Genomic DNA, 27,194 nt, shown 5'->3' on the forward strand with positions numbered 1-27,194 from the left:
CTAATTGATGAAGTTGATAGACTATCTGTTATGAACATCCCCTTTTACAGAGTTGAGACAACATTGGCTCAGCAAGGTTAAGTATCTTGCTCAGAGTCACACAGCAAATAACAGAACTCAAGTGTTCTTGTTCTGACTCTTACGCTCTGTCATCAGGACATGGAGGTCTGCTAAGATCCCTGCAAACTGGCAGGAAAAAGACATCAGTCTAAGAGATGTCCATATATTGCATCTTTTTCTCACATGCTAAGTCTAGATATTGAAAGTACACACAGAAGTTTTCGCATCTTATTCAGTTTACTATCCTCTAGATCCTCTCCATGGCCACCCACCCCACACATTGTTTTTCCTAGTTATAGTAGACAAATTCCAGGGAAATGCATGGTCTCTGAAGCACTGCTCCCATTCCTCCTCTTGCAGCTCTGCAAGAGTACATCTTGGCTTGCAGAATTCAAATTCAGGGGCTCCTTCCAATATTTTTGTTAGCTCAGTAGTCAGTCAATTTACATAGGAAGTCAGTCTGGTGCTCTTCCATCACGTGGAATGAGCTTGCCACTTGGCTCCTCTTGAGCTGCCAGTGGAGAAGGTGGTTCTGGGCAACCCCACAGGGCTCAGGGCAAGGAGCCTCAGCCATCCCTCCAGGGAGGTGCAAAGCAAGACCCACAGACAACATTCGGGAAGTCCCACTGCCCTTTCACCAACTGACCTTCACCCACCCTGGATGGAGCCAGGCTGACAGCTAAGAACACAGGCTCTAGGTCAGACTCTCCATCTCAAAGCCAGGCGGAGCCCGTAAGGCAGCCATGTGACCCTAAATCTGTCTCCTCAGCTGTAAAAGGGGATAATAATCGTATCTGATTAAGTGAGACAACACGTAAGTGCTCAGCACAGAGCCTGGCATCTAGGGGCTCTCCAGAAACCCTCATTTCTATTTTCCTGTTGTTTCAAACCTTCCCATTATCCTCATCTTACAGATTGTTTCAGAAACCCTGCCTGTGTGCGTGCTCAGCTGTTCAGTCATGTCCGACTCTTTGCAACCCCATGGACTGTAGCCCACCAGGCTCCCCTGTCCATGGGATTCTCCAGGCAAGAATACTGCAGTGGGTTGCCATTTTCTCCTCCAGGGGATCTTCCCGACCTAGGGATCAGATCTGCATCTCCTATGTCTCCTAAATTGCAGGCAGATTCTTTACCCGCTGAGCCATCATGGAAGCCTCAGAAACCCTAAGCTGTCACATGTCCCCTCCGAGTGTTTTTCCCCTCCCTACAGCCAAGCTGCTACTCCACTCAGGGTCTCAGAATCTGCTCCCCACCCCTGCCGCTCCCAGGTCCCTCACGGCATGGTTCCTCTGAGCGCCTCTGCCCCCTACTACCACTTTCAGCTCAGAACATTTCTGCCCTCATTCTATTCCAGCAAAACTCACTCTTTCAATACCCCAGTTGTCAAGACACTATTTTCCACCTGGACTTGGAAGGATTTCAGAGATCGCTGGTTGGTCCCAGACACCAGGCCCTGCAGGAGACTGATCTCCAGCCACTTGCTCCAGGAATGCAGGCTCCTCTCTCTCATGTCACACGGCTGGACAAGACCATTAACCCATTGATCCATTTTCCTATAGCTTCCGATGATGGCTTCACACTCTGGGACCACATAGAACAGCCTTTTTAGAAGTTGGAGGCTACAGCCCCTCTGGCTTCTGCCCTGTTTCCCATGTGGCGAGGTTTCAAGCCCCCTGCCTACCTGAGGCCCCCGCCAGCCTGACTCTGTCCCTCTTGGGGGTGACATACTTGGAGTGGTGGCAGCCGCTTCCATGAGAGCTGTTTCCCAGGGCCAACATGGCCCCATTAATAACCGAGCATCTAGTGACCTCCCCTGAATTTACCAAAATCTATCTCAATCATTGCAACCCTGTAGTGTAGTAAGTCCTGTAAGTTTAAAATACGCTGGATGGAAAGCATAGCTCCTTTTATTTGCTCCCCAAAGTTAACTCTTTCAAGCATTCTGCACGCTCAGTCGCTTCAGCTGTGTCTGATGCTTTGTGATCCTATGGACTGTAGCCCACCAGGCTCCTCTGTCCATGGGGATTCTCCAAGCAAGAATACTGGAAAGGGTTGCCACGCCCCCCTCTGGGGGATCTTCCTAACCCAGGGATTGAACCTCATGTTTCATGCGTCCTGCGCTGGCAGGCGGGTTCTTTACCCCTAGCGCCACCTGGGAAGCCCTCACACGAAGCAGGGCAAACAATCGCACATTTTACCCTCCTCAGATCTTTTCTTCAAAACCCTTAGCTCCATTGTGGTTTTACATTTATCGACAGGATTGACGTCTCCTGCACCAGGCCGGGAGCGCCACGTAGGGAGGGCCTCACTACAGGAGCCCCCATGCAGCACAGGACTGGGGGCGCCCGGAGGACCCTGAGGAAAGAGCGGGGGAATCGTTCCTCTAGACTCTGATGAACTCCATCTGCTTCTGTCTTGTGTCCCAGACAGTCAGAGATGCAGCCAAGCTGAGGGGCGGAACTGAGGGGACCAGCCTAGATGCACCCAGGGTTGCCCCGTAAGGCTACAGCTGCAGCAGCAACAAACACTCAACAGACCTGGGCAGCCCAGGCCATGTTAAGTGCTATCCACGAGCCAGGCTCTTGGCTGACTACGACTTGGTGGAGGAGAGCTAGTACTGTCCCCATTTTACCCGTGAGAAACCGAGGCTGGCGGTTAAGCTGACCACAGCTGCACAGCAGGGTGGTGGTGAGACACCAACTCAGACTCGGGCAGAATGACTCCTGTGTGCGTCTAAGTACCATGTGACCTTCTCCCAGGGTGGAAGTTTAAAGTGGAAAGCAGGGGTCAGGGCCTAGAAGAATTCCTCAGGCTCTCTGCACAGGGCTAGACTTTCTACCACGTTCCAGAAGCGGTGGGCTTGAGCAGTGCCCCAGGAGGTTACGCATACAGCCTTGAGCTTGGGTTTCTCTCAAGGCTTCCCTCCGGGACAGTGCAGGGTCCCCAGTGATCCCAGGGTGAACCACTGTGGTGCTGTTTCCACAGCAGAGCCCAGAGGCCTGGGGGAGTCCACAACCCAGGTCTCACTTCCATCCCCCAACAGAAGCTAGTTTCAAATCCACACACACTGAGAGGCCAGAGTTACCGGCCCAGAAGGCTGACCAACAGTTCTGATAACCTGGGCCAGAGATTGGATGCATTTTCTTTCAACCATGTTTCACTCTTTTCCATTCATGTGGCCATTATTCTCACAGGGATCCCAGGACCGAAGGCCCCTTCCCTGGCTACATACATATAAAGCCTCACCTCATGCTTCCTGGTTTCACTCGCCATAAGTCAGTTTTCAGGGCCTCTGAGCCTAAAACAGTCATCTAATTATAAAACACGTTTGATTATAACATGAGCCTTCTGCTAAGATTACTCATCAGAAAGGTAACCCACGGAGACATTAAGAGCTTTCTGAAATCAGTTCCAGACATTTTGACTTTAAATCCATGTCACTGTTGCCCTACATTTTAAGTTATCTTTTTAAAGAGTCACTGGGAAAATAAGTAATCTGGGGGTCCCAAAGATCGGAGCAGGTTGACCAGGGCACTTTTTGCCTTGACCTAGAAGATTCTCTGGGTCACAGGCCCTCCTGGAGCTCCGAGGGTCGTGGCTTTCATAAAGGAGTGGTGCTTTTCCTTCAGGCAGATTTTCCCAGTTTTACATAGTTCAGCTCCAAAACCAGAAATCCAACTCTGCTTCCCGTTCAGCTAGGTTTTTGGAAAGGACTCTCTTTTCTTCACTGGGGTGGTGCTCATGGCATCCTGTGGGCTGCGCCAAGCAAACAGATTCGAGCACAATTTCTGGGGAAGTTGATGGCTCCTTAGCGGGGTCCACAAGCCTTGAGAAGTTCCCAAGGGTGCCCCTCCTTTGGCTAGATTTAAGTCCATTTCCTCCTGCCGAGCCCTTAGCAGAAATTAAGAACAGCTGGGCACCATGCTATTTTCAGTAAACTTTGCAAATAGGCTCCCTGGTCTGGCCACGATCCTCAGGGGTGGCCCCTTTGGCCTCTTGTTCTTTGAGAAGACTAGTGGACAGAGCAATGGCTGCCTGAGGGCCCAGTGCCTCCCCAGACGCTCAGAGCGCTTAAAGGTCAAGTCCAAGGAAAGCAATAAGACAGAGACTCTCCAGATCTAACACGTGAGAGCAGCTGCCTGAGAAATTCTCTGTGGCTTCCTCTCCCTTCCCGGGAGCAGAGGGGTGAGACGGGGCCTCGCCAGCCCGAGCGCCCTGCCGGCACCCAGGGAACCAGGAGGTCTCTGTGAGGCCCTGTCTGCTCCTGGCCTGGGTTTAGGGACACTCAGGATGCGCCCAGGTCCTCCCACTTCCTGGCTTCTCCCAGCTGCCCCTCATGCGCTCCTGCTGGGTTTCTGCCCCCGCTTCTGAAGCATCCACCCCTGATCCCAGCTGCTCCTCCTCCTCCTCCAATGCCCTGCTGAATAAGGAAGGAAAAAGCCTGCCTTTCCTGTTTGTCTTTTTTTTAACTTGTGTATTTTTGTTTAAAACTTTTTATTTTGTGTTGGGGGATAGCCGATTAACAATGTTGTGATAGTTTCAAGTGGACAGTGAAGGGGCTCAGCCGTGCATATACATGTATCCCTTCTCTCCCAAACTCCCCTCCATCCAGGCTGCCTCATAACATAGAGTTTCTTGTTCCTGTTTGTCTTTACTTGGCCTTATCATGGCCTCTGGAATTGAGTAAACGGGTCCTTCAGTGGGCCCTATGAAAATGAAAGTGTGAGTCGCTCAGTCTTGTCTGATTCTTTGTGACCCCGTGGACTGTAGCCCACCAGGCTCCCCTGACCATGGGATTCTCCAGCAAGAATACTGGAGTGGGTTGCCATTCCCTCTCCAGGGGATCTTCCTGACCCAGGGATGGAACCAGGGTCTCCTACATTATAGCAGATTCTTTACCGTCTGAGCCAATGAACCCTATGAGCCCCTCTTTCTGTCAGGCTCCATCCCCTCTCTGCCTACTGACTTTCCGCACAAACCCGTCTGAGCCTCAGTTTTCTCAGCTGTAAAATAACAGCTCAGGGGGGCTTCCCTGGTGGTCCAGTGGCTGGGACTGTGTGCTCCCTACGCAGGCGCCCTGGGTTCCATTCCTGGTTGGGAAGTTGGGTCCCACATGCCGCAACTAGGGATCCCTTGAGCCGCAACTGAAACCCAATGCAGCCAAATATATATATATAATAACAGCTCAGTGAAATGATCCACTGAAACTCACCCTGTGCCCACCGCCAGAACTGGGTCAGGAATGCTGGGAGAAGCTGCTGGTCTCCCATCTCCCTGCCCAACCTTGGCTCCACATCTCCCCTCTTCCCTGCCTTCACTCAGGGCCTTGGCTCCAGTGGGAGCCGGACCAGCTGCAAGGTCACAGCTGGCGTCCAGGGGCTTGAGGGAGTGCTTTGCCTGGCCTGCCTCTCCTGCCTCATAACCGCACACATGGGTCTGGTGTTTATGGGCAGATTCACCAGCTCCAGCAGGAGAGCCTCCAGCAGCCTGGGCCTCCCGGAGCAAGTGGCGGCCTTGAGAGAAGGGAACTGGAGGTGGCAGCTGGCCCCCAGACCCGTCACCATGAGGCACACGGCCCTCATGGTGTCCTCCAGGGAGCCCAGCCTCCTTTGTCTGCTTCGAGGGCATCCTACCACCTCTGGTCCTGACCGCCCCCGGGGTTGCCAGGCTGTGAAGATCTCAGCCCAGGAGCTCCTGGGGGCCGCTCTGCCATCACCCAATCAAAGGTGATGTAAATGGCCTTGCCCAGCTCCCCTGTGCCCACCCTCTCAGGGTGGCTTCTCTGTCCCCCAGGGTGTCCAAGTGTCCATCCCTGACCTCTCAAGGGTCCCCACCTGGTCTACAGCTGAGGTCTTGGCCCCAGGGCCCTCTGCACCTATGATCCCACAAAACCACTCCAGCCAGTTGGTCCCGTCTCTTTTGGGGCCTCCTGGTGTGACATTGTCACCTGGAGGGACCCCAGCCTGTCCCCACCCTAAGGTTAAGTCCCCCTTGAGAAGCCTCACTGCTGTGCAGGGGGAAAGGCAGTCAGGCCATGAGGCTGATGGAGACTGTCTGACACGAAGCAGCAGGCACGGAAAACAAAAGAAACAAATGATTCCTTAAGATCCAGGGCCAAAACAAATTGCCGTAATTAACACGTGCCACTGCAACCAGCTAGCGACTGAGACGCGGCGGCATGAGGCAGAGGCATGAGCCGCAGAGAGCACGCACTCCAGTAAAACGGCAATAAATGGTGCGGCTGTGATGGAACGCGTTTCAATTTGGTCCAAAACCTTGCTTAAGTGCTTTTATTGTTTCTGTGTGAAAGAACAGAAAAGCTGTTTGGAAACGGCTGCTAAAGAAACCGCACCACCCCTGTCTTTCTGACCCCCTAACCCCCACTCCGCACAGGTTCCGTGGCCTCTAGGATGGCCCCTCCAAGTTCCCAGGGCACCCACACTTCCCTCAAACACTGCCTTGGCACCCAGGTGTCCCCTGGGCTTCTCTGCCTCCAGGGACAGAGCGCTGCCCATCTCTGCCCCGGCCCCAGGACCCGCCCCTGGGGCCCTGCAGGATACACAGCAGGCACTAGGTGACAGCCAGCCCAGAATAATGATGGTCATGGAAGCAGCCCTTTATGAACATCAAGGGGACCCCAGAGGTGGCTCAGGGGGGCCCCTGCAGGACCGGGGAAATTCCTTAATAGAAGGGATCTTATGAGAAAGTTCCCTGAATACTAAAAATAAAAGCAGAAACATAGGAACACGTGCAACACAATCTTATTTTCACGGGAGGAGGGATGGGAGGGGTGATTTGCCATCTTGCGGCCACAGTCACCCTTCTGGGGCTTGTTCCACATGGAAAGTATGGCCCAATAGCAGAGGTAAGGAAACCAAAACCAGATTGGTAAGTGTGGGGCCAGGGTGGGGAGGGATGGAAGCCCCCTGGGTCTGGGCAGCTCTGCTGGCAGAGCCAGGGGCAGGGCTCCTAACCCAAGCCTTCCTTGGATGCCTCCAAAGGGAGGCAAGGAGCGTGGGCTGGGAGCTGTTCCGTGAGATGCCGCGTGCCCCCCACTCCCCCACCCCTGATTTCATGAGATGGAGCGCATGGCTCTCATTTTGGGGAAGCCATTCTGTGACCTTCTCTCCCTCCTGCAGGTGTGGTGGGGCACCTGAAGGGCAGAGGATGGCATGCAGTAGCTGTCATCTGCCCCCATGCCCACCCTGGAGGGGTGAGCCCTCCACATCTGTAATATGGTTAGAGTGGGTGGGTCTTCCAGGCCCCTCCTGAGGGGCTGGGTGCAGGGGGTAGCGGGGGGCCACCTGCAGGCCAGCTGGCAGGAGCCTGGCTTTCTGGCCTCTGCAGACCCCCTCCACCTGGGGCCCGAGCCTGCACCCAGCAGACCAGAGCTGAGCACAAATGCCTTGGTCTCAGCTCCTCTGAAGAGCAGTCAGCTCTCAAGGCTCTAAGCACAAGCCATCTGTGATTTAGTAAGTCTCCTCCCACCCTAATTCAATTTAAAAGAAAAAAAATTCCTTCCTATGGACCTCATTCTTATCCAAACCTACTCCTCCAGCTGCCAGTAAAGGAGAGGGATGCGCTTTTGCGTACCTGGGCCCACAGCAGTGAGGATGCTCGTGTCAGCTATTACTCTGGGACCCATTTTCACACACTTTGCCACTATCAAGGACATTCTTGGCAAGGCAGTGAAGTGAAAGTCGCTCAGTCGTGTCCGATCCTACAACCCTATGGACTATACAGTCCATGGAATTCTCCAGGCCAGAATACTGGAGTGGGTAGTCTTTCCCTTCTCCAGGGGATCTTCCAGGCCCAGGAATCAAACCAGGGTCTCCTGCATTGCAGGTGGATTCTTTACCAGCTGAGCTACCAGGAAAAGGAGCCTTTTCACTAAAAGCCACCTGCCGCAGAAAAGGGGATACAGTTAAGCTCACCTAGGGTGGAAGAGAGGAGGAGGTGGTAAGATGGTCCTCAGGAAACTCCAGCTCTCCCAGGGCCTGGCTGTGTGGCTCGGGGCAAGCTACCTGAGCTCCAGAAAGCCCAACTCCTCCTAAGAAAAGTAGGGTCTTCTGAGGACCCGTTGAGATGACGGGGAGGCCCTTGGCTCGGAGCCTGGCAGAGGCAAGAGTTGAGAGGGGGGTTTCCAAGGATCAGCTGCGGCTCGGCTGTAGCCCCTGCTGCGTCTTCTAGGGTGTATCTTCCAGCCTCCTCTGATGAGAGGAATGGAGACTTCTCACCAGCCTCTCCCCTACTGCCCCCAGGTAATTTCTTAATTCTCATCAGCATAGCTGTTTCCATGTCTCCTGAGATGACCCCAGGCTTGCAGCTACCACTCATAGGGTCGTGCATGTACCAAAGCAGGAGAGTTATAAACCCAACTTAAGAATCAATCCTACAGGGCGCTCATGAGGAATCCTCACTACAACCTTCAAGTTGTGGTTTCTCCCCATTTTACAGATGAGCAGACTGGATGTTGACATAGCTTAATGACTTGCCGGCTGTCCTCCAGCCTATGTCTAATGAATTCCACATCTCTGCTCTTCCTGTTTATAATTCTGCCTGCCACTCACAAATTTCAAAATCTCAGGAGTTAATTGGGGTGAAAGTGTTAGTCGTTCAGTCATGTCTGACTCTCTGTGACCCCTAGGACTGTAGCCTGCCAGGCTCCTCTGTCCATGGGATTCTCTAAGCAAGAATACTGGCGTGGGTAGCCATTCCCTTCTCCAGGGGATCTTCCCAGTTCAGGAATGGAACCTGGGTCTCCCACATCTGCAGGCAGATTCTTTACCATCTGAGCCAACAGGGAAGCCCTCAGGAGTTAATTATTACAGAAATAAAACAAAACAAGCAAAAAACAGTAAATTGCAATTTAGACTTTTTTGCTACTTCAAAACTTAACGCTTAACTAGGGTTGGGTTTCTATTAAAGCTGAGCTGGTCTAGCAGATCTTTTTAAAGAATAATAAGTGAGAATTTCTGTGTGGGCAAAAGTGAAGACAGGTCCCCTCAGCTCTCCGGGCTGTGGCTGCTCATTGGAACAATGGAAAGGTTGAACTCTTTGCTTCTTAGTCTCTGATCTTTCCTCCCAGTCACGTGCCAGCTGAGAGTACTGGGTGACTCTCCTTTCCCCTGAACTGGCCACCAGATAAGCCTCACTTCCAGCATTTGTTACAGTCTGGTACCAGATGCCACTTGGACCTCTGGACATCGTTCTTAGGAAAAGAGATTTTTTTTTCCTTTTTCTTTTCTTTTTTTTTTTTAGTTCCAGCCTAGCTTTTCCCACTTACATCCTGAACTGTGAAAATGGACTGAGCAGGCAACAGAGAATTTAAAATGAGCTGGGGGAAAAAAAAGTCCTGCGACAATAAATTGCATCACAGTGGCGATCTCTATCTAACCAGAAAATTCTCAGCCCAGACAATGGCTCATTTATTTCCAACAATATTCAATACAGCGGAATTCCAGGCCCACAAAAGGATTTCTACAGATTCTTGGAGTTGCTTGCAAAGGGGTTTAACCTACATAGAAAAGAGAGCTGTTCAATTATAGATTCCCAGGCGTGAGGGAGACCTTTGTAAATAAATTGTAAGGTGGTCTGCTGAAAACGTGGCTTCTTCCCTGGGGTCGGGGGAGGGGGGCGGTGGGAATCTCACCTCCTGACAGTGCAAGGCAGAAGCACCAGGCCTCACCTGGGGAGGGTGTTTGGGTGAACATCTGGGTCGAGATGTCTGCTGGCAGGGTCAGGGGCAGAGCCCCTACCGGAGGACAGGAACCCCCTTTCCCAGGCCCTCAGCTGATACATTTTATAAATATCCAGGCAGGGCAGCCTAGCAAGACTCTTGGGCTTTACAAATACATTTCAGATTCCACGGGCAGCGAGACTGTGTTCTGAGCATGGGCGGGAAAGAGGCGGCAGGAAACAGGAGGGCAGGGAGGGTCTGGAAGCAGCCTTCTAAATTTAACATGCAGTTGCTTTTAGGCCAAGTGGAGGAAGAGTAAATTCCAGCGCTTAAAGCTCTTATCTTTGTTTACCATTTCCCCAAACAGTAAGTGACCTGGGCTCTGCTTTCAGCCTGAATTAGCAACCAAGATGCACACAGGAATGAGTGATGGGACGCTGGGGGCTGGGCCAGGGGGATAAACAGGGCAAGCTGGCCACTCCCCACCTTGATGGGACATTTGCCCGAGTGACCTGACGAGACGTCACAGGCCGTCCCTGGGCAGGCAAGGGCATGGTCGTGATGCGTCAGACCATCCCAGATCAGGGAGGACCATGGCGCCTTCCACCTCCTTGATAAGGCAGCCATAAGCATCCTAGAGCAACCTTTTCTGGTGCTCAATAACAGCTTCTCAACATCTCTCCAGCGGGCATGGAGCATGGCTGCTTTATTGCTAACTTCTAGCCATTTGAAAATCCCTCCGTGTATGTTGAGGCATAATTTTTTCTCTCTGGGACTTACCACTGGGCTTGGTTCCCTCCTCAGTCACGGTAGGAGCAGCGTGTCCTTTTTGTCACACGCCTGCCACTCAGACAGGTGGCCGTGCCCTCACGTCTCCCCGTGGTTTGCTCTGTTCTCCTGAGTTCTCTGAGTGCCTCACTGAAGCAAGTTGGTCCACTTTACTCGCCCTGGTCCCAGCTCTCTCCCTGCCATCCCTCAGCCTCACAGATGCTGACTTTGGCCTCACCTCTCTCCCCAGATGATGGCCCAGTGGCCTTTCCAGCCCTCTGCCATCTTCGCCTGGACAGTCCTCCCATTTCAGTCCTGGCTACATGTCAGTCCGCGGTGCCCTGCTTTTCTCTCCTCCCTCCATTCCCTCCATACCAGTGGGCTGGTGCATGCACCGTGGGTTGGACTGGACACCATCCCCTGCTGGGGCCCCCGACGCCACCCTCCCAAAGCCAAGATCTTCCTGCAAGAGGCAGCCCCAGCCGGGGCCATTCCGCTGCCCTCTTTTTTTTTTTTTTTTTTCAGCCACCCTGGGATGAAATCTGAAAATCACTTTTATCTCTTGGTTCCCTGACCCCTTATATCCAGAGACTTACCTGCCAAGCTAGTCATCCTTTGTACCAGTGACACTGAGAATTACCCGGGAGCTTTTACAACCATATTAATTCATGCGCCCAGTCCAGACCAATTAAAGTGGAATGTTTCCAAGTGGGGCTGGGCATCAGCTGAGAAAAACCAGGAGGGGGAGTCACTGCTAACATTCCTCCTGTTCCTACCCCGTTTCCTGTTCTGACAGCTGACACTGTCCTCGGAGCTCATCGTCTCTGCCTGGACTCCCGCACAGTCTCCCGTTTTATTGCCTTACTCCCCCACCCCGCCCAGGACACTTCCAACTATCCCTTCATGTCATTATCAGGTCACAAGATATCATCTTCCGTGTGTTACCTCCACGTATCAAACACCTTCAGTGGCTCCCTAGTACCAAAATAACAAATCTTTGAACAAGGAGACTGATTCCTGAGCATATAGTAAGTGGTAGGTATGGGACTGTACCTCCACCCCCAACACTCTGCTAAGGGCAGGTCAGGTGCTCAGTGTCTATCTGAGGGGAGAATGAACAACAAAAAAATATTTCTCTGCAAATTAATGCCATACCTCCCTCTGCAAGGGCAGAGAAAATGGGCTGGGTGTTTAACTATCATTTACTAAGGGGGTTATTTCTTTAAACATCACCTATAATCAACTGTGGACAATCCCTGCTAATGGAGAGAACCAAATCCTAAATATTACAACACAGCAGATAATTCAAAAACCTGAATCTGGTTGATCTGGGAATGTGTTTTACGCTTATGAGGGCTTGCGTCTGATAACTGAGATGATTTTAAAATTAGGTAATTAGATGCGTCTTATTTGTTCCTCCGCCTATCCAGTCCCCATACACACTCTAGGAATAAATAACTGAGCTTCCAAAATAATATGCTATTTTTTTTCTCTCAACCCTTTCCTGAAATAGAGATAGTGCTTACATTCCAGGGTCCTGAAGAGGGCAGACAGATGAAAGAAGGCAGAAACCCACAGTGACAGTAAACAGAGGGGATGGGACGGGGGGCTGTCAACAGACTGCCCTTCAACTGATCCACCGTTAAACTGTAGCCAGTACACGCGACCAGCCTGCAAACTGTTCACAGTATCTACTAAAGCTGACCACACACATCCCGTGACCCAGCAATTCCACCCCTAGGTACATACCCAACAGAACTGTGACCTACGTTCACCAAAAGCCATATACAAGAGTGTCCCGCTTTCTCCATAATGGCCCCGAACTGGAGCCGGAAGGATAACAGGTGTGGAATGGATACACAACTCCACCCCCACCACCAGGGAGTCTCAAAGACACAGCAGTGAGCACAAGAAAGCGGGCGCAGAAGCCGAGGTTCTGGAAGTTCCACTTACGTGAAGTTTTTTAAAAGGCAAGATAACGTCTTGTTTTAGAGGTCAGGATGCTGGTTACTCTTTCTGGGGGGAGCAATGATGGGAAGGGGTCACCGAGGTCCTCGGGAGTGCTGGAACTGTTCTGCATCCCGAGCTGGATGCTGGTGACGCAGGTGCGCTTACCTTGTGAAAATTCACTAAGCACTGCGCTTTGGTTCGCATTATATTGAATACGTTCCTGTGTGCATGTTATTCTTCCAGAAAAGATACAAAGGAAAGTAAGGGAGGAAGGAGGGGAGGGGAGAGAGGATGAAAGGAGAGCGGGAGGGCGGCAACGCTTGAAGGTAAAATCCTTGGAATCTGAAGATCTGCGTTTAGTTCTCACCCTGCCATGTGCTAGCTGTGTGACCTTGGACAAGCCACTAACCTCTCTGAGTCTTTTTTTTTTTTTTTCATCTATGAAATAGGAAACAAAAATGCCTACCTGCTTCACAGTGCAGTTGTGAGGACCAAATGATGTAAGGGATATAAAAATTCTTCAGAAGGCAGTAGAGTACTGCAGGAGAGGAGTACTATTATTGTCATAATAGAGCTCTGCAGACAGAATTCCTGCAGAGTGTCAGTACCATCAGTAAAGCTGAACCTAGGGCAGTCAGCGGGGAGGGCTGACATGGAGGCTGGGTATGTGTGTGTGTGTGGGTACAGGCAGGCTGGTTTATGGTCTTTCATTACATCTCCTCATCTAATCCCTTAATGGCCTAGACCTCAGTGTACAAGAGCACCTGGAATAATCCCTGTGTTTATGTGAGATGGGTCTGTCTCATTCCTTTTAAAGCGGATATAAATAGATGCCATACATACCCTCCTAATTACCTTTCCTAAGGTAGGACGCTTGTCTATTTCTAAACCTGCCAAATTCTTTAGATTAGCATATGCAGGACTGTCTGGGTATTAGGAAGGCAAGCCAGCCATGTAGAAGAACCCACCCCCACCCCCAACAGCTTTCCCCCCATTACTTCTTGCTCCAGGCCTGAAACAGCTCTCAGAATATCTATGGATGTCAAAGGTGAGCCAGAAGAACCCCAGCGCTCCAGTTTAAGTGGGCCATGAGGAACCCAGGCCTGGGCTCAGCCTCGCCCTGGGGACTCAGCACTCTGCCTGGAGACTATGGGTTTTCTTCTGGGTCAGGGGGCAACAGGGAAAAGTGAGAGTTGCCACACTTTCCCTGGGAGGATTCCATCTCGTGGTCCCCGTTCCCTGGAGAAGGAGCGCGACTGGAAACCTCGAGTCTTCCCGGGTCTCTGTCGTTCCTTCTGTCCCTAGGCTTGGACTCCCTAGGCCTTATCTTACGGGACACCAGGGTCCCAGCTTCTGGTGGGCGGGGCCTGACCTGACCCCACCCACTGCTTGCAACACCAAGTCTGCTGCATGTGAGAGAGCATTTAGCAAACCCGGCTGATGCTGGTACTTCTTGGGAGGAACAAATTGAGGCCTCCCCACTTCTATTTCCTTTAGAAAAATAAGAAAACATAAATTTTTCTATTAGACCCCTGAGCCTCCAGGAAAAATCTTTTTGAAAGCAATGACATTTTAATTTTCTTTTTATCATTCTACGCCCCGTGGTATCAGCACACACCCAGAGTGAGGTGTACATGTAGGTGTGAGTGACTCAGAGTGTGTGTGTGTAGCTTGCAGAGAAAATGGTACACAAAAATCCAAATGTAGCAAAGTGAGGTTAACAGGCAAGGATAGTATTTCCCACTGAAAATTATTTATCAGTAGAGTTTCCCATAGAGTTCCCTTGTGTTGCTTGTTCTCAGTCATGTCTGATACTTTGTGACCCCATGGACTGTAGCCCGCCAGGCTCCCCTGTCCATGCAATTTCCCAGGCAAAAATACTAGAATGGGTTGCCATTTCCTCCTCCAGAGATCTTCTAGACCCAGGGATTGAACTCACATGTCTTGCATCTCCTGCTTTGACAGGTAGATTCTTCACCACTGTGCCACCTATCAGATTTAGCTACCACATTTAAATATTGGTTTGCAGAGCCTAAACTAAATGATAGAAAGACCAAGAGACTGAGCAACTTAGACATAAAAGTAGCAGTTATTGCCCATGGAAAAATCAAATGTAGATGAAAACATCTCTCTGAAAATGAAAGAACTCTGGATTGAGAATGCAAACCATAAGGCAAAGATTCCATTCACGTTTTTGTTTCTATTTTCCCCCAATATTTAAGATTTAATCAATATTTCCCAATATTAAATGTTAGTAAATATTTATTTTCAACCATCTAAGAGTATGTGTGTGTATGCTAGGTCCCTTCAGTCATGTCTGACTCTTTGCAACCCTATGGCCTATAGCCCTCCAGGCTCCTCTGCCATGGGATTCTCCAAGTTAGCATACTCGAGTGGATTGCCGTGCCCTCCTCCAGGGGATCTTCCCAACCCAGGGATCGAACCCATGTCTCTTACGTCTCCTGCATTGGCAGGTGGGTTCTTACCACTAGCACCACCTGGGAAGCCCATCTAAGGGTACAGTTACTTGTTTTGCAGAACTGGTGCCCACTGAACAGGATTCTGTAAGATTGTAGAATGGCTTTCCTCCTTGACACATCCTTCCAGGGTAGTTTAACATGGAGAACAGAAGGCCTCATGATGAAATGTGCTCCTGGCCTCTGAATATTATGTTTAAACAGAAGTCCTGTCTGCCTGTTTGGTACCTTAGTTTCCAGAGACCTTTCACCTTTACCATCTCGTTGGCTCTGCTCCAAGAGATGGGTGGGGAAACATTAGGACCTGAAACTCAGAGACCAGGAGACATGTTGATGTTGCCTTGGTGACTGGCCCAAGGCCAGGGCTGCTGGGCAATGGACGCAGGGCAGAATCCCTGGCGGGACAGGATGACCACCCTGAGGCCTGGCCCAGGCCAGCCAGAGAGGCTGCAGGGGCATCCTCGTGGGGTGAGAGGCAGATTGATTGTAAGGGCTCTCCCAGTGCTTAACTCTGGTAACCTGGCCTGTGTTACAGGCTTTGAGGGGAGTGGGTACCCTTGGGGATCCAGTTTTAACATTATCTCTTGGAAACCCAAATGCTTAAAGTGCTTCCTGGCTTAAAATACTCTGCTCAGATCCCACTCCCCGCAAGTGCCCCAACACTCCAGGCCAAGCAGACCCCCTCAGCCCTTGCCAGCGCAGACAGAGGGTCTGAGCCGGCCGAGGGGGACAGCCCAGGGCTGACTAGTGCAAATCTCAGCCCCAGCTCCCCAGGCTCTTCCCTGCAAGGCCTTCGCTTCTATTTAAACATCTGGGCCGAGCTCACCAACTTTTTCTTCCAAGGAAAACCACTTCCTTGACTAAACTTTCCTTTCTTTCTCTTTTACTTCAAATAAATTCTACTCCCACCCCCATTAAAAAAAATTTTTTTTTTAATTTGGCTGCCCAGGGTCTTAGTTGAGACATGTGGGACCTAGTTCCCTGACCAGGGATCGAACCTGGAACTCCTGTGTCAGGAGCGTGGAGTCTTAGCCACTAGAACACCAGGGAAGCCCCCCACCCCCATTTTTTTAATGTGTCCTTTTTTTTTTTCTAGATGGAAAAGAAAAACATGCCACCTCTTCCATTTCATTTCCCCCACCATGATCCATGCCTGCTGCATTTCGTTCAAGTCTGCCCCAGACCTGGGTGTCCTGTACAGAGGCCCTTCTGTCTTCTGTGCCTGGAGCTCTGCTCTCTAGCCTCCAAGACATCCCAGAACAGCCCCCCTCCCACTCAGCCAGCCTAACACAACCATTTCAGATTCTTTCACGCATCTCAGAGTCTTTACATAGGCTGTTCCACGCTCTATTGTTATTTAAATTTCTATCTACTACCTTAATTTCTTATGAAGGAAAACTTTAAGCTATATAAGTTGGAAGAAAAGCTAAGTGAACCCCTGTGTACCCATCACTCAGCTTCAACAAGTGTCAACGGCGGTCATTTCGGTTCCCCCGCCCTCCCCTACTCTGCCATTTTCTTTTTTGGTTTTTAAATCCCGGACATCCTCTCACGTTTTTCGTCTCTATTGTGAAGAATTTGGATTCAAGACTGCTGAGGTCCTTTTGGGTTCAGTTTGAGCAGAAGCGCAGGTTCCCTCCCGGGGAGTCCCCATTTGCCATACGCTTGCTGCCCTCTGCTGGCCGGGCTGGCTCAGGACACCTCCGCCCCAGGAGGCGCGGCGCGGGGGTGGGGAGGGGGTGGGCGGTGGTGCGGCGTGGGAACCAGGTTCTAAGGGGTGAAGGGGAGTCTGAATGGGTGGGTGGGGACTGCCTCGCCTGGGTTTGGTTAAAAAGCTGAGACCTGAGCGCCCCCCTTCAACCACATCCGTACATCCATGCAGAAAAGATCACTAGGGCAGGTCAGATAGTCTGCAGCGGTCTCACCCCCTTGCATGCACGACACCAGCATCCAGGCCCCACCCTGGACCAACAGTCAAACCCCTGAGGGGCCAGGGATCAAACATCCTTATAAACTAAAAGCCTCCGGGCTGTGTCTAACGTTCAAGCGTGTCAAGAACTGCTGGGCCAACACGCTGATGTCCGTATGCATCTTGAGCCCAAAGCTAAGAAATAGTGATTTTTAAAAAAAAGCTCATGGGGAAAAGAATAAATGAAGACTTGACCTCACAATACAAATTACTCTTGGCCTATCTTAAAAAGTTCCCTTCCGAGTGCTGACAGCTTCCGGCCAGACACTTTGGTTGAGTAACCAATACCATGGCCTTGCTAGGGATGCTACTCCTAAGTCTGGTTTCCTTTTCTTTTTTGAGATATAGTTCTACATTTGGGTGAACAGTACCACTGTTCTGTTTTGGCTTTTTACATGTCTGCATTTGTTAAGACTCCTTTCTTTGCAGATAACAGAATTCGGCTGTCACTAAGTTAGGTCAAAAATGAGAACTTGCTGGAAGGGTACTGAGACGCCACCCACAGGGCTCCTTGCCAGGAGCAGATGGCAAACAGGACACAAGGAAATGGACTCTGTCCTTTGCCTGTGGTTCTCTGCACATCTAATTCATTGCTTCTTTCTCATGGCAAACGTGTTTACTGCTCATTAATCCGCATGGCGGTACATGGCCACCAAGAGATCATGACTCACCTGTGTTCAGCTTCCAGCTGCTGGAGAAAAACTCCTTTTTCCTCTGCCTAGGTCCAAAAGTCCAGGCAGACACTTTCACGTCAGAGCCCCACTCGTGAGCCAATCAACGGTGGCCTGCAGGGCTGACTATGTAATTTGTCCAACCTGACGCCAAATGGAAAAAAGCAAGGGAAAGTGCCGTTAACGGTACATAGAAAGGCTCTTCCTTTCTTCTCCCATCTCTCAAATTATCACAGTGTGTTTTATTTTCTATTTAACACCAGTCTAAGTAAAGAAAACTCTAAATTTTAAATTATCAGTGTGAATTTTACCACTCATCTCTGGATCACGCAATGCCACTTTTAAATGGTAATATCAGAGCATTTAACTCACATGCAGAACCACTGAAATTACGTAACTAGTATTTTGTGACTCATGGGCCAGAAGAGATAAAGACAAACCAAAGTCCTCAAGATTGGAAGGAAGATGAGGGGGTGCGCCAGGTTCCCCCAGAGTGTGGGGGTACAAGATGAGTTGAGAGAGTCAGGAGCCTGGGATCTCGGCCCCACTTCCAGCCACCAAGCCCGCCTACAGGATGGCACCCCAAGACCCTGCGGCAGGGTCTAGGCAAGATGAGCCAGGTGTCCCTCCTTCCCAGATCCAGCCCCCAAACCCACAATAGGCTGTCACTCGCCAAAGATCTTTAAACTCCTGTGCCAGGAAACATGCAGTATTAGACCAGGAGTGGGCAGAGGCTTGCCCAGGCCAACACACAGCCACAATGCTGCCTGCCCAGGGCAGGGATGGCCAACACCATGCCCACTCCAAGATGCTTCAGGGTGACAGCACCCATGCCTACCTTCACACCTGAGCCTAGGCCCCTGAGGAATGGAGGGCAATGGTGGTCAAAGGGAAAGCAGAGAAGGGTGGCCAGGCTGGGCCCAGGGCACCAGGGGCAGGAAAGCAGACAGCTGAGAACCCGCCCTGGGGAAGAAGCCAAGGTGGGAGGCCTCATGGGTGAGGCTCCAGGCCCCAGTGCCTGCTCCAGTATCCCCTCTGACTCTGCTCCCTAAACACAAATTCAAAGATATGGTGACTAAGAATCTCCCCAGGGGACTCCCCTGGCAGTCCAGAGTTAAGACTTCACCTTCCAACGCAAGGGGTGTGGATTCCCTCCCTGGTCTGGAAGCTAAGATCCCACATGCCTCAACAGCCAGAAAAAAAAAAATCAAAATATAAAATAGAAATAGTATTGTGACAAATTCAATAAAAATTAAAAAAAAAAAAAAAAGAAGAAGAATCTCCACTTGGGAACCACAGAGTATTAAACCCCAAGCATTAGAGCCCCTTTCCCCAGCCATGTGTGTATCGGGCGGCCCTGGTGGCCTGGGATGGAGGTAGAAGTGTGGGGTCAGGAGACAACCTTCTAAAGAAACAGTTCTCAGAAATGAAGACGGAGAATGTTGGGAAAGCCAACTGTTTTCATTTTTGCCTTTCAAATTTGTAAACATTAGGCTGCACATGTTTTCAGCAACTTGACTTTGTGTGTGTGTGTGTGTGTGTGTGTCTGTGTGTGTGTGTGTGTCTGTGTGTGTGTTAGTCACCCAGTCGTGTCCAACTCTTTGTGATCCTGTGGACTGTAGCCCACCCAGCTCCTCTGTCCACGGAATTTTCCAGGCGAGAATACTCGAGTAGGTTGCTATTCTCTCCTCCAGGGGATCTTCCCGACCCAGGGATCCAACAGGGGTCTCCCTTGTTGCAGACAGACGCTTCACCATCTCAGCCACCACGGACATTTTTCACTCAGCAGTAGTTTATGCACTAATGGCCACCGTATATTGAACAGCTATAGTCTTTAACAGATTAGCTACGGTATTTACCATGGACTTCAGAACTCCTCATGTTCTGGCCCGTCACTCTCCCCTCTGCCTGTCTGCGCCTTGCACACTAAGCATTTAGTGCTTGCACATTTGCTTCCGCCAGCCTGGTCCCCTCCCTCATGGGGACTGCCTATTGGCCTTACCTTAGAGTTTTGCTTCTGTCCTGGTGTGTGATACTACCCAAGGACAGGTGTTTCTAAGGCAACCCTGATGTTGCTGATCCAGGGAGTTCTCTCTTACAATCACTGGTTTAGACCCCATGCAAGGCGGCCACTGCAGGCTTGTGAGCAGCTCCCAGGGGTAAGATGGGGCCTGCAGAATGGACTTGCCTCAAGTGCTGCCCCCTGCTGTCCTGAGAGGGGAAGACAGAAGCAAGCCAAAGAAGAGAAGAAGAAAAGTCCTCCCAAACTGAGGACTTCTCTTTGAACATCAGTAACTGACTTACGACTTCCCAGGTAGCACGAGTTGTAAAGAACCCACCTGCCAATGTAGGAAGCATGGGATATGTGGGTTTAGTCCCTGTGTCAGGGAGATCCCCTAGAGGAGGAAATGGTAATCCATTCCAGTATTCCCATGGATAGAGGAAGGAGCCTGGTGGGCTACAGTCCATGGGGTCACAAAGAGTCTGACCAGAGTCGAACACAGCTTAGCTACTGAGCATGCCCGCGACTAATTTAAAAAGATGAGACTGTCATCAAGCAGGTAACTTCGCTCAAGCACTGTAGGGAGTGGACAGACAGGATAGGAGAAATTGGGGGGGGGGGGCGGATATCCTCCAAACAGCACAGCAGCTAACAAACTTCTATAACGCTGCCCTAACTCATCCCACCCACGGGGTGCCCACACCTAGCTTCTCAACATCCCGCCAATTCACTATCACCCCTTCCTCGCATCGTGGGGTGATGGCAGAGAGTGACAGCGTTGCCCGTGGAAGTCATCCAGGGGATGTTAGGGCTCCCCAACACTGGGTGCTGGAGTTGCGCTTCTCCACACCTTTGCCCTAACCAATATTTTCCAGCTTTTTATAATCTGATGAGTGAAAACCAAATCTCATACTATCAATTTGTATTTTTCATCAAGGCGACTCATACTTGTTGCCTCTTCATTTCTCTTGACCACTTTTCTGATGAGTTTCTTTTCTTACTGATTTACTGTAGCTCTTGGAGTTTTGGGGCTTCCTGCATAGCTCAGTTGGTAAAGAATCTGCCGGCAATGCTGGAGACCTGGGTTTGATTCCTGGGTTGGGAAGATCCCCTGGAGAAGGAAATGGCAACCCACTCCCATATTCCGGCTTGGAAAATCCAAGGACAGAGGAGCCTGGCAGGCTACAGTCCATAGGTCGCAAGAGTCGGACATGACTTAGTGCTATCTTTCGTTTCGAGTTTTTGTTATCATTGATCCTTTCTAGACATAGCCGTTGTTTTTGTTTTGCTATTTTACTAATTTGTCTTTTAACTTTATGATGTGCCCATTACTACCCTGTGGCAACCTCCCTGAGATTTGCTAGAGGACAAGTGTTGACAAAAATAATCAATATATGATCACTAATAAGAATAGAAAAGAGTTTTATTTGAGCCAAACTAGTCCAGAAGCCCGCTTCCCAGATTACTCTGAGAAACTGCTCTGGAGAAGTAGGGTTTTCAGCCCAGTTTTATGTCTCATCAGAACAAAGAACATTAAACAAGTCAGGGTTACATTTCTTCAAGGTTTCAAAAAAAAAAAACAAAAAGACCAGTGCATACATAGCAAGTCAACATGGCCTTGGCACCTGGGAAGGGAGTCTTATCATCAAAGGAGAATCAGCATTGGCTTCCCAGGAAGAAAGGCATTTAATCTTTATTTTTAACACAGACATTCTTTGCTCCTGGTCAATGTGCTGGTTTCTTTAATAATTGAAGCAGTTGTACAGTGTATGTTTGACAGGCCACAAAGGGGCTACTTTAGTTAGCGTAAAATTCAAGTGAACTCATGTATAAAGCCAGAATGACTTCCCTATATCTTGATATGAAAAAATTTCTTTTATCATGAGTGTGTACAATACGTAGCCTGCCACATCATCCACTCTCAATAATCGTTAGCAGGGCAGCGGCCACCGTTGTTTTATAACACACGTCTGACACCCAGAGGCCCTGCAGTCCCAGGCCTGCTGGTCTTCAGTAACGCTCAGCACCGTGAAACCAGCGTAATAGACTATGCAGCCTGTTCTGTGGAGTGCTAATCTAATGCCATTTGGATGGGATCATGTTTCATCTCATGGGGTTTCCATGTAAGCGTTTGTGAGCATTGAAGCTGGGCTCTAAAGTTAGTGGGAAAGACTGAAAGCTGTGTGGCGCGATCTAACTCAGCGTTCCTCCTTTGTCACCACCCCTCCTTCAGCCAGCCCCTGAGTACTGCAGCCTCCAGGAAGGTCTGCCCTACTTGGACATGGTGATTAAAGAGACCTTGAGGATGTATCCACCGGCTTTCAGGTAAGCCTGCACCCCAGGTCTTCAGTCTGTCACCACCTGTGTTGTGAAGAATGCTGGACCCAAGCTCCTGCAGGGGAAGGTCTGAGTATTGGGGGTCATCTCCGGGGGGCACTGGACACCATGCCTGACACATGGTCACCATGGAAGTAAATGTCCGGCCTATATTCCTATATGTTAACTATCTTTGCAAAGCGTCATTGCTGTTTTCTTAACACGACCTTCCTCCCCAATCCAAGCCAATCTCTTTGGCCTCCTAGACTCAGATGACTTCTGCTGTTTCCCTGGCCTGTTACGCATTCATTCACCAGCTACTTATTAAGCATCTACTTTACGCCACGCGCTGGGAAATCAGCCAAAACAGATGAAGCATCTGCCTTTGGAGTTGACAGTCCAGAGGGGAGCGTCCAAGGCTTGGGATGCTCCTTCATTCTCTCCAACGATCCGCACCCCACCGCATCCTCAGAGCTCCCACCCAGGACTTAGTGCTCCAGGAGGCCTGACTCAGCCAGCCTCACCTGTTCCCCACTGGCTCTCTCCCCACCACAGCACTCTGCACACTGACTCTACTTCATATTATATTTTTGGACACTTTTCAACTGCTCTGCAACATTTCACCAAAGTACATCCAGCCACACCAACCTGTAAATGCCTTGAGAGCAGGAATCAGGTCTTCTGCTTCTTTCAAATTCCCCCTAAATGAGATGCTACCAAATTCCAGGCTCATTCGCCCCAATCACAGTAAGCCAAGAGCTGAGATGCTGAGGTTTTTAGCAGAGAACAGACACGTTCACAAGGCAGCCAAGCGTGGAGACAGAACAAATCTCCAGGCTGCCTCCCCCATGTCAAGGGGCCCAGGTATTCCTGGGATAAAGCGGCAGCTGAGGAGCATGGGGAAAGGTAATGACTGGAGATGAGAAAAAGGTGAGGCAATTGTAGTTCTAAGCAGGTGCAAGGAAGCTATAGGTGCCTCCATGGGAAGCAAGTTCAGAATATGGTGGCCTTAGCGTCAAAACAAAGGATAGTTTTGAGCCCTCTGAGGTCAAAAGGTCAGCAAGAAGCCACTTGCACATGCCCAGTTGGAGCGTCAGAGGTCTTAACCAGTCTTAACTGGCTCAAGCTCCAACTAGACAGAGCTGTCTCCAAGTTCCTGAAAAAAAAAAAAAAAAACGTGGGAAAATACCTTACTGTTGAAGCTGCCTGGTCCTTACAGTACGTGCAGGTTGTTGTGTAGCAACAATTAAAGCAAGCTTCATCAGTGAAGGCAAGCTGACTGAATCTAACTGAGGACTACCCTGAGTTTCAGAGGCGGCCCATGGAGCACAGGGTCTTAACTTGGGTCTCCAGACCCTTAGAGAGTGAAACGTTGCCAGAGCTCAGGCTCTAGGAACAGAGGCAACCCAAAGCATGTAACTTACAAATTCTACTCTGCATCTCTAGGAAGCATTGTACCGCATAAACCATATGGAGGTAACTTTTGCCATTTTAAAAAGAGAAAATGTGGATGATGTGAAGGTATCTCAAAATTATATTCCAAACCGAAAATATCCTAGCGAGTGTGATTGTAGACATTGTCCAAAACGTTCAGACCCAGAGCCAAGAGAGAATTCCCAGGGTGTGAGTCAAATCACATCCTTCTCAGGCACACATGCTTTCAGTCTTCCTGGTCCAGGAGCAGACAGGAAGGCCAGGGCTCGCCTCGTTGCTCTGCTGACACCAGTATTAAGACCTGATCCTGAGCCTTCCCTGGCGGTCCAGTGGTTAAGACTCTGCAATTCCACCACAGGGGGCACAGGTTCGATCCCTTGTTGGGAAACTAACAGTCTGCACGCTGAGTGGCCAAAAAATATAAAAGACCCAATTTCACAGGCCTTACCTTACTTCCTTGGGAGCCTCAGAGCAAACTCATCCGGTCTATTTTTTGTTTTTGTTTTCGTTTTTTAATGATTTACATCAGCTTCCTTCCAAGGGAACTGTGGGCAGCTGCTATACACATGAAATTCAAAATAAGACATTCAGTGATATAACAGATCAAAGACCTTTCAGAGGAAAGAATCCTTGACAGGACACAAGAGATGGTGACAACGGGGGTCAGGCTTGGTGGCTGAGGCTCCCAGGAGAGAGGAAAATTGGTTGAGTTGAACCATCCTGTTCTCTGTTGGGAGGAAAGTGTAGAAACTGATCAAAGACACATCATTTCCCGGATCTAAAGTCAATCAAGCATTCATCACATGAGACCTTGCATAGATGACATGTTGAGCGACAAAGTCCACAGTCTCTTCAGCACTAAAATTCTGCAGGCAATTCTCCTCCTGATCTTTTATAAGTAGCAAAGTGTAAAAGGAAGTCAGTGAAGGCATTGTTCTAGGGAACCAGGATGCTGCGATCTCACCTGAGGGCAGGACAGAACCCAGGGTATCTAGATGGATTTGTTAAAATTCCCACTATATAAAAAAAATAGATCCAGGTTTCCCTAATGACAGAGCCAGCCTGGACGGAAAGTCAAGACAGTCTCGGTCCTGCCAATAGTTTACTGTGTGATCCTGGGTAAGCTCCGGGCTGTCCTGGGCTTCTGTTTCCTGTGCCTTTAGAGGGCACGCGACACCCGCTCTGCCTACTCCGGCGGTGTTGGGAAGTGAGACAGCAGACGGAAACACGGTACCCCTGCAGGCAGGGTGTCACGTGAGGTATGAAGTAAAGAACAAGAAGCATTTGAGTTGAATGGCCTCCACCCAGTCTGGCTCCAGTCTCAGGCAAGCCATGGTCTCCCTTCCTCCAGACCTACTCCACTGGTGGTTTAAACCCAATCACTCTGTTGACTTCTGTCATCAAACAGAAGTGAGAGAGGCAGAAAAGAGGCCCATTTGCTTTAGCCCAGGCATAGGATCTGGGGGGTGAACACAGAATTTTGCTTTTTAATTTTTTTTACTTTATTATTTTCATCTCAGAAAAACGCTTGACTTTTCCCAAGCACTGACACATTTGACTGATACCCTTATTCCTAAAAACCTAAACCCTCAAAATTGCCTTTGTGGAAAATTTAACAATTCTCTTTGAAGAATTATTCATGTCAATCCAGGAATCTATGCAGTATAATTCAGCAGATTCTGGCCTGGTATGCAGCACCAATATTTTGGCCACCTGATGCAAAGAGTCCACTCATTGGAAAAGACCCTGATGCTGGGAAAGATTGAGGGCAGGAGGAAAAGGGGACAGTAGAGGATGAGATGATTGGATGGCATCACCAACTCAATGGACATGAGTTTGAGCAAGCTCCGGGAGACAGGAAAGGACAGGGAAGCCTGGTGTGCTGCAGTTCTTGGGATCACAGAGTTGGACATGACCTAGCAACTGAACAAACAAAAAATGCGACCTAGTCTAGCCAGATAGGAGGCCGGACGATGTACAGAAGGGAAGGCCCCCTTTTCTGGCTTTTAGGGGGTATTGCCTTTAGATCCAAGCTCTTTCTGGTAACTGAAAAGGAAGGAGGTTGGGGTATACCCTTATCTGCTCCCCTAGGACTGAGGGTGCACACATCGGAGCCGCCGCCTGCTCCGATTAGAGCAAGAGTGTTTTGTGGCCAGTTCTAAGCACACGATAATTGCATTCGTTGCTTAGGAGTCTCACAGCCTTGGCCTTTCACGTTCCTGATATAGTGAAGGCTCGTGACAGAGTGGCAGATGCAGCAGGGAGCCATGAGTTACTCTTAATTTCTTTTACAAGCAGGAACGGGGTACAACAGTGATTTGTGTAATAACTTTATCTCCTCTGAGATATTTAGGGAAACCTAGTTCTGCAACCTGAAGTAAAAGCCAGCATAAATTATTTTTAATTTTTAAAATTACCAAAATAAAATTGCTTATACTTAAGAATGAAGAAATACAGAAGGATCCAAAGAAAAAGTTGGCCCCCCTCCCTGGTCCCCCACCATCCTCTGCCCTAGCACCACCCCTTACGGGAGGTTATGGTAGAAGTTTAGGTATTCTTCCGTAAACATTATGTTCATAGGCAGACACATATGGTCTAGCCTTTTCAAATAAGACGTAAATGGTATTAAGCCATTGTCATTTGGCAAAAGAAACAATCTGATCAAGATGCTTTCCTCTCCAGTAGAAGTTCTCCACAGCCACACAGACAATGAAGGGGAACAATGTGCAAACCCAAATTTCCTGTAGGTAAAGCAAGGGTGTGGCCCCGACAGGAATGGGAAGAAGAAGGCATGGTGGCTGGGGGACGATCCCTGCACGGCTTCCAGTACCGAGGCTCTCGTGCCCCTCAACACCAGGCATAAGACAGGTTCTTCAGGCTGAAGGAAGGGATGGATGAACCTAGAGACTCCAGGGTCCAGAACAACGTAGGGTTAATAGCCAAAGCTGGGGTGGGGTTGGGGTGAGGGTTGGTCCCTGTCCGGGTCACCCCAGGAAGAAGACTGGACCTCCCATCCGCCAGCCCCCTCCCACACTGCAGACATGAGCCCCAGCACAGCCGCCCTCACCCCCACCCCGGGCTCTCCATCTTGTCTCTGCGCTGCCTCAAGGCGGGGGTGACCTGTGTGTCCCTGCAGGTTCACGCGGGTGGCGGCACAGGACTGCGAGGTGCTGGGCCAGCGCATTCCCGCAGGCGCCGTGCTGGAGACAGCCGTGGGCGCTCTGCACTACAACCCTGAGCACTGGCCGAACCCCGAGAACTTCAACCCCGAGAGGTGAGTACTGCCCTCCCAAGAGGGCTGGTGGGGGAGTGAGTGTGAGGATTGGGGGCAGCGGCCAGGGGACAGAGACTTAGTGAAGTGCCCCCAAAGTCAAAAGCTGCAGCAATCAGAGAGAAGTTTTTGAGGCATAATTTCTAAAGGAACTAAGTGTACCATTTTTGAAGAGCTCAAAACACAATCCAGAGGTTTAGCCATTTCCATAGCACTGAGTGCAAGTTACAAGGCACTTTCAGGTGGGTGTCCACTGTTTGTTCACACCAAGAAACAGGACACCTTTCAGAAACACATTAAGATGTAGCAGGATATCACTTCCTTTTTTAAAAATTGAATGCCTGTTCCAAAACAAGAGTATCAACAATTTCTTCAGGAATTCATGAAGCCCAGCTATGCTAACATGGTAGACCTGAACACTCCCTTCTGTCCCCTGCATGGATTTGGTCCATTGTCTAAATTTCATTTCCAGACTCCCAATTTAAAATGTCTGAGCAGGCATCTGCACTTCCTCCTCATGAGAGTGGATGCATGCCGCCTCCTGGTTGATCTGGCAAGTGAGGGGCTGGCCAGCTGGCAGCTGTGTTTCCACCGTTA

At 50.0% G+C, this 27,194-nt stretch overlaps 1 protein-coding gene across 3 annotated transcripts in view; it reads left to right on the top strand.

The window, feature by feature from the left end:
• The window catches only part of TBXAS1 (thromboxane A synthase 1), a 167,640-nt gene that overhangs the window by 137,309 nt on the left and 3,137 nt on the right, over positions 1-27,194 (top strand). For all 3 annotated transcript variants that reach the window (XM_060414897.1, XM_027968869.2, XM_060414898.1), the window contains 2 exons: positions 21,810-21,901; positions 26,463-26,600. In XM_060414897.1, the coding sequence (XP_060270880.1) occupies positions 21,810-21,901; positions 26,463-26,600 (230 nt within the window). The remainder of the gene's footprint in view (positions 1-21,809; positions 21,902-26,462; positions 26,601-27,194) is intronic.

This window comes from Ovis aries, chromosome 4 (genome assembly GCF_016772045.2).
Source record: "Ovis aries strain OAR_USU_Benz2616 breed Rambouillet chromosome 4, ARS-UI_Ramb_v3.0, whole genome shotgun sequence".
Taxonomy (NCBI): domain Eukaryota; kingdom Metazoa; phylum Chordata; class Mammalia; order Artiodactyla; family Bovidae; genus Ovis; species Ovis aries.